The 14,280-nt window shown below is 40.1% G+C and overlaps 1 protein-coding gene across 2 annotated transcripts in view; it reads right to left on the bottom strand.

Moving 5' to 3' along the window:
• SEZ6 (seizure related 6 homolog) overlaps positions 1 to 14,280 on the bottom strand; it is a 978,507-nt gene that overhangs the window by 25,473 nt on the left and 938,754 nt on the right. For both annotated transcript variants that reach the window (XM_075335249.1, XM_075335250.1), the window contains exon 12: positions 1,367 to 1,558. In XM_075335249.1, coding sequence (XP_075191364.1) covers positions 1,367 to 1,558 — 192 coding nt within the window. The remainder of the gene's footprint in view (positions 1 to 1,366; positions 1,559 to 14,280) is intronic.

Genomic DNA, 14,280 nt, shown 5'->3' with positions numbered 1-14,280 from the left:
TTAACTCTATGCCCCTGGGAATGTATGATACAAAAAATCATGGTATGTTCAACACATACTTCTAGTGGAGATATTCTTGGTATGAAAAACTACTAAAATATCTTTAAAGGAAACATGTCACTAGATTTGGGGCCACAAAGCCACCAGCTGGGTTTAGAGTTTTTAAACATACCCATGTCAAAAGAACTTCACGAATACATTAACCAGAAGATGAATCCTTTCACAGCGTGTGCATGAACATTGTGCAGATGAAGCAATGCATTGTTCACTTTGCTTCATTGCGCATTCTCGAAACTGGCCATTTTGGTATTAGATTGTCAAAGTATCTATACCTAATTATTTGAACACTACTGAGACAAGTATAGATGTGTCTGGGCACATATGCATAGTGCAGATGAAGTCCAGGAAGATACATCTAGCAATATCGCGCATGCCCAGTGAACTGAATTGCGATATCCTTGGCTTTTTCTGTACAGAGCACATATGTCCACTGCCACCTTTCAGGCTGATATTGGTAATGTATAAAGCTTTTCACTTTCTAATGCCAAAATTTTTGTTTTTGACAAGGGCATATTTGAAATGCTGAAATCCAGTTGTATAACAACATGATGGTGGTTTCGTGGACACAAAGTTAAAGACAGGTTACCCTTAAACCAGGATAGGTAACAACTGTGATTGTTCACGGCTAGAGATGAGCGAACCTGAGGTTCAATTTTCAAACCGAACACCAACTTAAAAAATTCAAGGTTCAGGTTTGGGGTTGGGATACTTTACAAGTGAACTTTACTGGCGTGAGCAAGCAGTGCTCAGGTACGCTCGGTGCTCAGCCCTGCAGTGTTTGAACGACTCACACTGGGGGTAAAAGCACGATTACACGTAGTGTGCAGCACAAAAAATTGTTTCAGAAAGCCCGTCCATCCTTCCCCAGAAGTGACCTGCTAATGACTGGCTGTTTGTGGGTAGAGACTCAAACTGCCAATCAGTTACTTGCTCCGGGGTTCAGGTCAAGCTTGAGCCTGTGGAGGCTTGGTTCCCTGGCTGCCGCAAACCGAACCTCCACAGAACTGCTCATCTCTATTTAGAGCTACTAAGATGCCCATCAGCACTACAGCAGGGTACAGGCTTGATCACCCCTTTACTCAAATTCATGCTTGTGATGGTTAGGAAATGAGGATTGAGGTTCTCAAGGCCCCCATTCTAGTGACTGATGGAGGTCCTAGCAGTGAAGCCACCAGAGATCATACATTTATTACCTGTACTGGAAAAATCTTTAGATAATCAACTGGTTTTCCGTTTTCAAATAAGATAATTTAAACATATATTAAAGATCTATTACATGTCTACTGTCTAAAGCTTTGTGACTTACGGACACATTTCGGTGCACGGTCACTCCATTTGGGTATTCCGGCTTGGCGGTTGTAGCAAGTTAGAGTAGTGCTTCCTGTGAGAACATAGCCTTTGTCACACACGTACCGCACTGTGCTGCCCACAGGGAACTTGGCGTTTGAAAGAATCCTCCGACTGTGAGTTACATCTCCTGGGTCTGAACATGAAGTCACTAGAAAGAATTTAGACATGTATAATTATTGGGAATCGGTAGTAGATATGGACAAATCTCAATTATCCACGAATGGAGAATAAAAGCTTTGAACCACTTTGACAGGGACAAAATTAGTTTTACATATCTTAGTAGTTACATTTAGATAACAATTGCACTAATCTTCATTCCTTCATTAAATTTCAGACCCCTTGATATGCAGTTTGAATCCTGGTTCAAGATTCAGATATTACTCTTGTGAGAGTGTCTCTATCAGTAATATAGGCTGGATGCAGTTATCCAATCCTGCTCCAAGGTTTGGATGTTACTCTTGTGAGAGTGGCTTGTGTTGTGGTCAAAATCATCATCTAGCCTCAGCCCTATAAATCCACATAGCATGAGTCTTCTATGGATCAATAATAAGACCCCCATTGCCTACTATGGCCCATGCTTTATCACAATGTGCTTCTGTTTTAATACTATGGCCATTGGATGCATTTTGCTAATTTATATGGAATCCTTGCGAAAAATTAGAATATAAACTACACACGCTGCAGCTGAATCTACTGTGGCATTGTCTACTATGTATTTTACACAATGATAAAGTACAATATAGGGGGTAATGAATCCATTATATATGTGTATTTGGAAACAGAATCCATCCTAAAGGGCTTTGCCCTCAGTCTTCCTTACTAGACCTTCCATCCTGCATAAGCCATAGTTACAATAATGTTCCAGCTAGTGCTCCTCCTGAGGCCTCTTTCACATGTCCGTGTCTCCGGTACGTGTATGGTCAGTTTTCTCACATACCGGAGACACGGCACACGTTGACCCATTAAAATCAATAGGTCTGCGTTCACGTGCGTATTCTGCCATCGACCGTGTGTACGTGTGGAGCATACGTGTGCCCGTGTGCTCCACACGTAGACATGTCCACGTTTTCTCTGGCATCACGGGTGTCACACGGAACGCAAAGGGGTCAAACGTAACACAAACGGACCATACGGGTGTGTTCCGTGTGAAACGTGCCGAAGAAAACACATGTATCTGCAAGAAAAAAAAACCTTTACTGACCTTCTCCTGCCCTGCTGTCACTTGCTTCCGACCGCCGCTCATTATGCTAATTGAATATTCACTTCACTGTGGCCGGAAGCAGCAGCAGCGGGGAGGAGTCGGCAGGAGCGGAGACCGAAGATCAGCACCACGGACAGCGACGCCAGGGGCAGGTGAGCAGAAAGTTCCCGTTCTCCATGTGTTATCACTGATAACACACGGAGAACACACGTGTGCCATACACACGGCACACCGAGGGCAATACGCACCTTTGACACGTCCGTGAAAAACGTGCGTGATTTTCATGGATGTGTGAAGAGGCCTAAAGCTGTATCTACTGTGGAATTATCTACTAGATGCATTGAAAAAAGGGACAAAAGTCATTAATTTTTTTTTTTTTTAATGTTGAATTTTTTTACTTTTTTTTCGAATAATATTTTTATTTTTTTCTAGATTTTTTCTGGAGTACATTGTAAAAATTAATATGGGAAAAATACACTTTAGCTGACGAATCTCCACAATGAAAGTCTCTGTAGTATAGTTATATAAAGCAGATATGGAAAAGGAATGGTAATCAATTAAAGGTAACCTATCAGCAAGTTTTTGCTATGTAATCTGATAGCACCATGATGTAGAAGCAAAGCCCCCAATTCCATTGATGTGTCACTTAATTTCCTGGGTGCAGCAGTTATGGTAGAATCACAGTTTTCTCTGCTGCAAATCTAGCAGAGCTCAGATGTTGAGCTGTGTATAATCTCACCCACACCACAGCTTTCTGTGTACATTGTATAGTGACAGAGAATTGCTAATCAGTGGTGAGGACATGGTTGGGCTACCCTACACTTGCCAAGTTGTCCTGCAATTATAATATCATGCTGATAAAATACTGATTGTATTGAAACAGCAAAATATAGCCTAATAAGTGACACATCCTTGTAATCAGGGTCTCCACTTCTACATTGTGCTCTCAAATTACATAGCAAAAATCTTGTGACAGAATCTCTTTTACTTACAGGAGGTGTTGTAGGGGCTTCCATAATAACATACATGACAGTCTGTTCACAGAATATCTACTCTTCTTCCACAGAGTCTTTCTCCTTATACAGTAGATGTACACAGAGCAGAACACTGTACTTTATAATGCAGTCAGGTGATGGGAAGGGGTGAATTCTGTGGTCACTTCTCTCCACTATACTTCTGCTGCAAAAAAGTTTGCTCTTGAACTATCCTGTGCTATTCTCCACTCCTGACAGTTTCTTTCCTGAGCTGCAGATCTCTGTAGCTTTACTTTTCTGGATACATACACTACACTGAGAACTGCTTCTTCTTTGCAGAGAGACAAACATACTTCTTTCCTTTTGCAGAGAGGCAAATACACACACACTCTGCTTCCTAACATCCCCTGGGTCATTGCTGGCTACTTCAGGTCTCATTTTGCAGGCTTAACTCCCCAGATGCTGGATGATTTTAGATCATCTGTGCAGACCCTACTTATCACAGAGGTCAAAAACAAAAACAAATAAAACTAACTGTGTGACTGAGTCCACCTACGTGGAACATAATACCTATATAGGGAGTGTTGTCCAACGACTGGAAGTAATATTAAGGTGTATTGTGAAAGAGAGAAAGTGACTCTCCGTTTTCATTAAAAAATTATATGATTTATTTCATGAATGAATGATAAAAAACAACATGTAGACACAAATGTACAGATACTGACGTGTTTCAGAAATTACATCTCTTTATTCATAGCCCCCTGGAAACAAGTACTGATCCACTATTTAAAGCACATCCCAATAACTTCCTAATCTGATATCATAGTCAATTATTTAGTCAGTTGGGTGAGTTATCAACAAAAATTCCCTTTGCTCCTGGCATCAAGCACCAGATGATGAAGCTTTGTGGGTGTGGGGAGCTGAAATCTATTTTTTTCGCTTTGTTATAGTCTAACACCTGATTGTTAACTATTAATTTGTTCACGTCTTTCATGGTAAAATATGTCTAATAATACTACAGTTATAATATAGAGACAGTATATAAGCAACATACCGTCATGGCCAAAAATGTTGGCCATGTTGGCCAAAATGAAGTATTTCTCCCAGAAAATTATTGCAATTACACACGTTTTCTTATACACGTTTATTTCCTTTGTGTATTGGAACAACACAAAACAATAGATTAAAAAAAAGGTAAATTGGACGTAATTTCACACAAAAATCAAAAAATGGGCAAGACAAAATTGTTAATTAATATTTGGTTGCACACCCTTTGGAATAAATAACTGCAATCAGTCGCTTCCTATAACCATCGACAAGTTTCTTACACCTCTCACCTGGAATTTTGGACTCTTCTTTTGCAAAGTGCTCCAGGTCTCTCATATTTGAAGACACTTTCTAATAAAAGACATTTTAATCCTTTCACCCCCGGGCGATTTTCCATTTTTCATTTTAGTTTCTTCCTCCTCATCTTCCAAGAGCCATAACTTTTGTATTCTTCTGTCATTATAGCCATATGAGGTCTTGTTTTTATGCGGGACGAATTTCACTTTTGAATAACTGCATTCATTCTGCATCATATTGTACTGGAAAACTGGAAAAAAATTCCAAATGCGGTAAAATTGGAAAAAAGTGCAATTGCACGATTGTTTTTTGGAGTTTTTATTTACCGTTTCCACTATTTAAAAAAAAAAAAAAAAAAATGGACCTGGCAATATGATTCCCCAGGTCAGTATGAGTTTGAAGATACCAAACATGTCTAGTTTTACTTTTATCTAAGTGGTGAAAAAAAATTCAGACGTTTCTAAAAAAAACTAAAAAGAGTAGGGCTTTTGTCGACATTTTTCAAGACATATAGCGTTCTCATTTTTCGGGATCTGGAGCTAAGTGATGGCTTATTTTTTGCATCTTGAGCTGCATTTTAAATTATGCCATTTGTGTATAGATGCGATGTTTTGATCGCCTGTTATTGCATTTTAATGGAATGTTGTGGCGACCCAAAAAACATAATTTGGTCATTTTCAATTTTTTTCTCGCTACGCCATGTACCAATCAGATTGTTTTTATATTTTGAACGGGCATTTCTGAACATGGCGATAGCAAATATGTGTTTATTATTATTATTATTATTATTATTATTATTATTATTATTAATATTATTGTTTTATTTTCATTGAGGCAAAAGGGGGTGATTTGAACTTTTATTTTATATTTTTTTTAAAACTCTTTTTCTCTTACTTTTTGTAATGGTTTTACTAGTTGCCCTACTGGACTTTATAACTGCACTGTCCAATCGCTTCTCCTGATTAGAGCTGGACAGCTTGAATTTTTTTGCAACTTGATTGGTGCTGCTTATCCAGCATCTGAAGACTCTTGTGTTGCAACCATTCATAAATTTTTTTCTGCTGTCAACCTCCATGGAGATTAGCTATAGTACCATGCATTGTAAACTTCTTGTTCATGTTGGCACCGCAGACTAAGGAACATCAAGATCTCTGGAGATGGACCTATAGATTTGAGATTGTTGATATTTTTCAACAATTGTGCTTCCCAAGTCCTCAGACAGTTCTCTTCTCTTTTTGTACTCCATTGTTAGTGTGGCAAGTGTATTTATATTTACTGTCTACTGGGAATTCTACCCATACACTTGCACCTTGAATCGTTAATTAGAGTGCACACCTTTTTCCTTGGTTTAGTGTGGCAAACACAGACACACAATGCAAAAACTGAGTCAACTTCTCCCCTTGTTATCTGGTTTCAGGTGGGATTTTCATATTGCCCCCATCAGTTACTTGCCACAGGTGAGTTTGAATGAGCATCACTTGTTTGAGCTAAAGTAGCGTATCCAAAATTTTGGAAAAGTGCCAACAATTTTTTGCCTGGCCCATTTTTGGGTTTGTATGAAATTGTGTCCACGATGCTGATTGTTTTTCCAATACACACAAAGGATAAAATAACATGTGTAATTGCAATAATTTTATGGCAGAAATACTTCATTTTCTGACACAATTTCAAGGGTGCCAACTCTTTGACTGTATATAATTTTGCTGCATTTGTGAATTATTATATGATTATTAACAGTTATAATTAATTAAAATATTGTCATAAGTAATAATGACTTTAACTCAATTAAATTGTCTTGCTTCTTCTTCGAACCTGAAGATAGACTGCATAACAAGTTTTTAAAATTTTATTTAATTTTTAACTAATAATTTATTGATTGATCTATTAAAATTGTTAATCTTTTGTTCGCCTGCAAGGTTAACGAGACACCAGTAGGGGGAGCTGTGGTCACAAAATGGAATCAGACAAATCCCTTTATTTCACTATAGCAGAGCCCCTTTTGATCGGTTTATTTTAAAGTGTATTTTAATATATCATTTTGTTCTACATTTTTATATAAATATTAATGCAGGAATTAAAAATTAGAGTGATACTATTAAATTTACTTTCTATCATATTAAATACACAGGCATTTCCAGTTTTCAAGATTTTATATGTGTTGATTTGAAAGCACAAATGTATTTACCTGCATGATAATCGCCGTCTGAGCCATGACGGGTATCAGCACAACTGCCAGATGGTAATAGAGATATGAAATGTTCCCATGGTGCTCAGATGACAGGTAAGTCCAGAAATAAAAGATCTAGACGTCTCATCTATAATAAACATTTGTCTTCTTGTCTTATTATGGGGAAAAATAGAGATCTCTGGTGATGATATGCATTCTTCATCCAGGGCAATAGGAACTAATATAGTAGTATAGTAAAAAGTTGATTCAAGCTGATCCCGTTTTATACATTAAAGTCTAATCTTTTACCCTTTTACTTAATTGAAAAAAGAGAACATGTATCAGATTCATGATGGATCTGAATTTCTGTAGGACCCACAGGACTGATATAGACTGATACAAGACAGCTAAGTGTAACACTAGAAATTGGGTGATGTATCCGTTATCAGATGTTCTTTTAATAAAATAAACATTACATAAATGCAAGTCATAAAAGTCATCAGGTAAATGGAGGTTTACACAACCCTGGGTACAAATACTAATATTAAATATTTCCTTGCTCACATGAATTGTCACAGACCTTTCTACATAGCCTGCTTATGCCTTCTAGTGCATTTAGATGGGTCAAAGTGCCCCTTATTCAGCACTTATGGGCTTTTTTGAAGTCCTCCACAAACATCATCTGAATCTGTCCATAATGATAGGTTGAGCCGACAGTCTAATGTGGAAGTTCTGGACAGACAAATATCAGGAACCTAAGGATCTGGCATGTCCAAATTCGAACAGACGTTCCTTTTGTTAAGTCGGAGTCAGACGTGTCTAGCAGAGGTCTAAAGGTGGGTTCACACATAGCGACAATGACGTCGTTGCTACGTCACCATTTTCTGTGACTTAGCAGCGAAGTCCCATCGCTGTCGCTGTGTGTGACATCCAGCAACGACCCGGCCCCTGCTGTGAGGTCGCTGCTCATTGCTGAATGTCCAGCTTCATTTTTTGCTCGTTGCTCTCACGCTGTGAAGCACACATCGCTGTGTGTGACAGCAAGAGAGCGACGAACTGAAGCGAACAGGATGCAGGGAGCCAGCTTCTGGCAGCCTGCGGTAAGCTGTAACTAAGGTAAACATCGGGTAACCAAGGGAAGCCCTTTCCTTGGTTACCCGATATTTACCTTCATTACCAGCGTCCGCCACTCTCACGCTGCCAGTGCCGGCTCCCTGCTTCCTGCACGCAGCCAGACTACACATCGGGAAATAAGCAAAGGTTTGCTTATTAACCCGATGTGTACTGTGGCTATGAGTGCAGGGAGCCAGCGCTAGGCGGCGTGCGCTTGTAACCAAGGTAAATATCGGGTAACCAGAGAAGCACTTTGGTTGGTTACCTGATATTTACCTTAGTTACCAACCGCAGCATCGCTTCCACAGCGACGCGTGTCATTATGATCGCTGCTGCGTCTGCTGTGTTTGACAGCTAAGCAGCGATCATAACAGCGACTTACAAGGTCGCTGCTACATCACAGAAAATGGTGACGTAACAGCGACGTCGTTGTCGCTATCGCTATGTGTGAACCCAGCTTAAGAGGTAATGTTAGCCTTGAGATCTCATTCAGAAGCCTGTCATTCAGCCAAATCAGATCTCATGATGTGCACTGACGAGGGGCAACAGCCCGAAACACTGCCTGCAAATTGAAATTCTAGCTTAGCTTTTATCCGAGGGCTCATCAGAGGGTTGATATTGACTTTTAGGCTTTCTACTTTCAATAAATGGCAGTAGACTTCAAGACTTCTTTGTCTCTGCAGAGGCAATTTGCATATTAAATTTCCCAGAAGAGCCTTGCGTGGCTTATAAGTCTCTTTATACCATCATGCCAGACATGTCACTCTACACAAGGAAAAATGTTACCCCTTAGATCCTAGTCAGAATACATATCTGATTTTATGCTTTGCACTGAGGAAGGTCAACACCCCCAAACACATATCTACAAATTGTGATTCTGTTTTACCTTTTTATCTTAAGTCATATGGCAAGGCTTGTTAAAGGGTCAATATACCAGGCTGGGACTGGTCCTGCATCTTTGCTGCACAGTATAGGCAGCGGAACACAGAAATTTGTCCTCAACATACTGCCCGACACTTTCTCTGTGACACAGGTGCAAGTAGCTTGATGACGTCAGCACGCTGCTCATGCCTGTATTCTTTGAAAAGTACCAGGGAAGAGAAGAGATACTTCAGGGGACCATACGGAGTGGTGAGTGACTTTTTTAAAAAAGAAAAAAAAAATACAATGGAGAGAGGACAATGAGGAGAAATAGGGATGTGTTTAGTGTAAGGGGTTGCAGAGTGACTTCAGGGCCTTATAATGATCAGGGGGAGGAGAATGTTATATATGGATCTCATAGCGTCCTCTCTACAATTAATTTTATGGTTCTGTTCATGTCCTCCTATCACCAATTTATTATATAGCTCTTATAGCGTCTTTCCACCCCACGATTCATCATATGGCCCTCATAGAGTCCTCCCACCACACAATTCATTATATGACCCTGAAAATATCCTCCCCATAATTCATTATGTGGCCCTCAAGTCATCCTCCCCACTCATTATGTGGCTTTAAAAGCTAACTCCCTACAATTCATTGTATGGCCCTGATACCATCATCCCTACCCCACAATTCATTATATGGCCCTGATAGCATCCTCCCCACCCCACTATTTGCTATAAGGCCAAGATTATGTCTTCTTTTGCCCCCTAATTCATTATTGAGCTATCAAGGACTTATAATGAATTGTGTGGGATAACACAGGACAAGGACCCAGGCTATGTGTACAAGTTCAGCATTTACACCACAAAATTCTGCTTCATATCCTGATGTGTTGTCAGGAAGATCACTGAGTAAAATACACATTTTTATATGCCTTTTTGTTGCATATTTTTCCCCACTCATTAGTATGGGTGAAATACTCTGCAAAAATGCTGCCAGAATTGACATGCACTTGATGTGAATTTGCAAACACCGTGTATATGAGGTTTCAGGACTCTCCCTCTCTTTCCTTGTACTGTAAAGTGCATTTTCCAAGACAAAAACGAAATGTGTGCACATGGCTTAAAATTTATTTGAGGGATAGTCACAGAGACTGATTAATTTATATTTATTGGGCGTCAGAGATTATACCAAATAGAGGGAACAGTCCTGGCTTATGTATCACTTTATTTTTGAATTGTGGCTACTTCCATATTAATGGTGGCGTACATATTTGTAGTCAGGGGTGCGGTGTGGGGGATTTTTTATTCAAGACACAAATGTGTATACGAGAGGCTGCTGATAAGTCTTTGGTTTTGTGATCTTTTTTTGTTCCTATGGTAACAGATGTTGCATCACATGAAAGCATTATGTGTCTAATATATGTTTTCAAAATTTTGTGTTTGTTGCTTATGGCAACAGTGTTCTATGCACGCGGGAAAACAAAATGGCGGAGTCTAATGTGATATTCACAGCAACTGAGGGCAGAGGAGTGATAAAATTGTTGTTTCTGCAAGGAAAGTCTGCAAAGGATATTCATGGTGATATGTCGCATATCAATGTCCTTCATATTCCACAGTTAAGAACTCGGTTGCCAAATTTAAAACAGGCCATTTAAGCACCAATGATGAGGATTGTCCTGGACAACAGAGAGTGGTTGTTGTTCTGGAAATTGTCGATACTGTGCACAACCTCATACTGGAGAATCGACGAATTTCAGCTAAAGCAATAGTAGACATCATGGGGATTTCCCGTAAACGTGTTTGTGTCATTATCCATGAACATTTGGACATGAGGAAGCTATCTGCAAAGTGGGTCCCCAAATGTTTGACAACAGATCAGAGAAACATGCGAGTGAAAACTTTCTGGTCCATTTGTCAGCGCTTCTGGACTGATAAGAACTTCCTGGATCGACTGGTCACTATGGATCAGACCTGGATTTATTTATATGACCCTGAAAACAAGGAGCAGTCAAAAGAGTGGAGGCACAGTGGCTCTCCTCATCTAAAGAAGTTCAGGGTGCAAAAATCAGCCACTAAGGTGATGGCGTTTGTGTTCTGGGATAAGGAGGGCGTGCTGCTAGTGGACTACCTTCAAAAGGGTTCCACCATCAATGCAAGGTGTTGCATTGAACGTTTGGAACAATTGAAGGTAGCTTTGAAGGCCAAAAGGTGTGGCAAGCTGTCCAAAGGAATCTTATTCCTGCAAGACAACACTTACAATCACACTGCACAAGCGACCACGGCAAAACTGGCAGATCTGGGCTTCCATCTGGTTGACCACCCACTTTAGTCACCAGATCTAGCTCCATCCGACTATCATGTGTTTCCAAACCTGAAGAAACACCTCCAGGCTATCAAATTTCACACCATTTCTGATGCCATGGCTGCTACGGATGCCTGGTTTGAGGCACAACCAAAATCCTTCTTTTTGCAAGGCTTACAGAACTTGGAATACTGATGTAAGAAGTGTGGTGACATCAACGGAGATTATGTGGAATAAGTGTAAAGTTTCATCATCCTATCTCATTTCTTTCTGGGTAAAGCCAAATACTTATCAGCAGCCTCTCATATACAGTATGTGCATGAAGGTCTATCCAGATGGAGAAGAAACAACAGAAAACTAATCAGAGGATATGTCAGCAGAGTCATTGAAAGGAGATACTGGAGTTATACTGTTATTTGTTAAATCCATTAGGCCACATTTTCACATTCACTTTATATGTCCATGTGCCACCAGATTTTTTTAATTGAACTCATAGTGTTTCATAGATTCATTCATAAATCTCTAAAAATCACGGATCCAAGACTGAGATCTGTGAAACTCAGAGCAGGTCATGTTCTAATCCGATTATGAGGAATATAAAGAATAGGACATACTCAATGGGTCTGTGACCTGTCTAAGAAAACAATTAACAGAGAGTGATAGAAGGGTCTTAATTCCGCGCCAAGGACTCAATGGATCCAGGAAGAGATTAATGCTTCTTTAATAACATGCACAAGTCTACGCGTTTCTGGAGACACAGCTCCCTTCATCAGGACATTGGCAAGAGAACATCAAATGGAGATTTGATGTTCTCTTGCCAATGTCCTGATGAAGGGAGCTGTGTCTCCAGAAACGCGTAGACTTGTGCATGTTATTATAGAAGCATTAATCTCTTCCTGGATCCATTGAGTCCTTGGCGCGGAATTAAGACCCTTCTTCTATCACTCTCTGTTATCAGCCTACTCTGGGACTGCTGCCTGGACCTGGATCTTATATATGCCTGTATAGTGGTTGTGACTGGCACAACCATTATAGGTGAGTGTGTTTTCATTGCATATCTTCCTCCCCTTTTTGGGGTAAGACCCTATTGCGCTTTTCTTTCCACAGTTTCTCATCTAAGAAAACAATTAGGCAACACACTTACATGTCACATGGATACAGGAATGTAGCCTCATTATGTCTAGCACAGTCTGCTAGTATTTAGTGTACTCATTGTGTAAAGCACCCTTTTTATGTAGTTTGCTCTTTTATTATGTAAAATACTGTCCCTTTTTAGCATCCTCTCTCCATATGTATGGGGCCATCCCTTAGCATCATCTTTTCTTATGTATAGCACCCTCTCTTACATAGCATATTTTTGTTATTTTTGTTATTCACAGTGCCCTATCTTTATTATATAATCCACTCTTGTTAGATTTAAATTGACTACTAATGGAGCAGCATCTGATCAGAAAAGCAGTCCATCAGCTCCTCCATTAGAAAAGATGATTTACCATGTTCTATCAGCAGTCATGTCATTTTATATGTAACAAGAGAAGACGTTATAGAGAATCCAGTATGTAAGGGACAGTGCTGTACATAATAAAAGAGGGATGTAATATATAAATATTTATAGCTATATATCTAAATCTGTAGCTTTGTCACCATAAACGTAGGGGGGCCCAGGTACAATTTCTTGTACAGGGGCCCAAGCTGTCAGTGACCGCCCCTGGTTTGAACACTCATTTTTGAGCTGACACTCTTTAAATGTGATATTACTCTTTTAATACTCCTAAGGCTCCCTTCACATCTTTGTGTTTTCGGAACATGTGGTGTCCGTCTTCACACGTACTGGAGACATGTTCACATGGATGCTCACTAAAATCTATGGTGATCTTCACACCTCCATGTTGTCACATGAACAGTATGTCTGTGTGATCTACATGGAGACATGTCCATTTTTAATGGGCAGCACGGACACACGACCTATACAAGTCAATCAGTCTGTGAAAAACGAGTACAGCACATGGATGACATACATGTGACAGCTGTGTGCCAGCTGTTTGCCATCCGTGTGCTTTAATTGTTTAACATTGCAAAATATAGAAGACGCTTTGTAATTTAATTTTTCTTTTAACCATAATAGACAAACATGGACAGAACACGGATGACACACTGATGAGACACACGTACACACAGATGACACACATGTACACACAGATGACACACACGTACACACAGGTGACACACGTGCACATGGATGACACCCACATAAACACTGATGACACACGTACACACAGGTGACACACGTGCACATGGATGACACCCACATACACACTGATGACACACATGTACACACAGGTGACACACGTAAACATGGATGACACCCACATACACACTGATGACACACACGTACACACAGGTGACACACGTAAACATGGATGACACCCAGATACACACGGATGACACCCACATACACACAGATGACACATGTACACACAGATGACACACACATACACACGGATGACACACACGGATGACACTCACGGATGACACTCAGATGACACATGAACACACAGATGACACACACGTACACACAGATGACACACACATACACATATGACACACACGTACAAACAGATGACACACGTGCACACGGATGGCACATGCGTACACACAGATGACACATGTACTCACAGATGACACACACGTACACACAGATGACACACACGTACACACTGATGACACACAGATGACACACATGTACACACAGATGACACACACGTACACTCGGATGACACACACATACACACGGATGACATACAAACTCAGAGGACACACATGTGCACTCACATGACACACAGATGACACACGTACACATGGATGACACACAAGTACAGACAGTTGACACACAGATGAGAAAC

This window comes from Anomaloglossus baeobatrachus, chromosome 2 (genome assembly GCF_048569485.1).
Source record: "Anomaloglossus baeobatrachus isolate aAnoBae1 chromosome 2, aAnoBae1.hap1, whole genome shotgun sequence".
NCBI classification, from domain to species: domain Eukaryota; kingdom Metazoa; phylum Chordata; class Amphibia; order Anura; family Aromobatidae; genus Anomaloglossus; species Anomaloglossus baeobatrachus.
The sequence above is the reverse complement of the archived record's forward strand: the minus strand, read 5'-3'. Positions and strand labels throughout refer to the sequence as shown.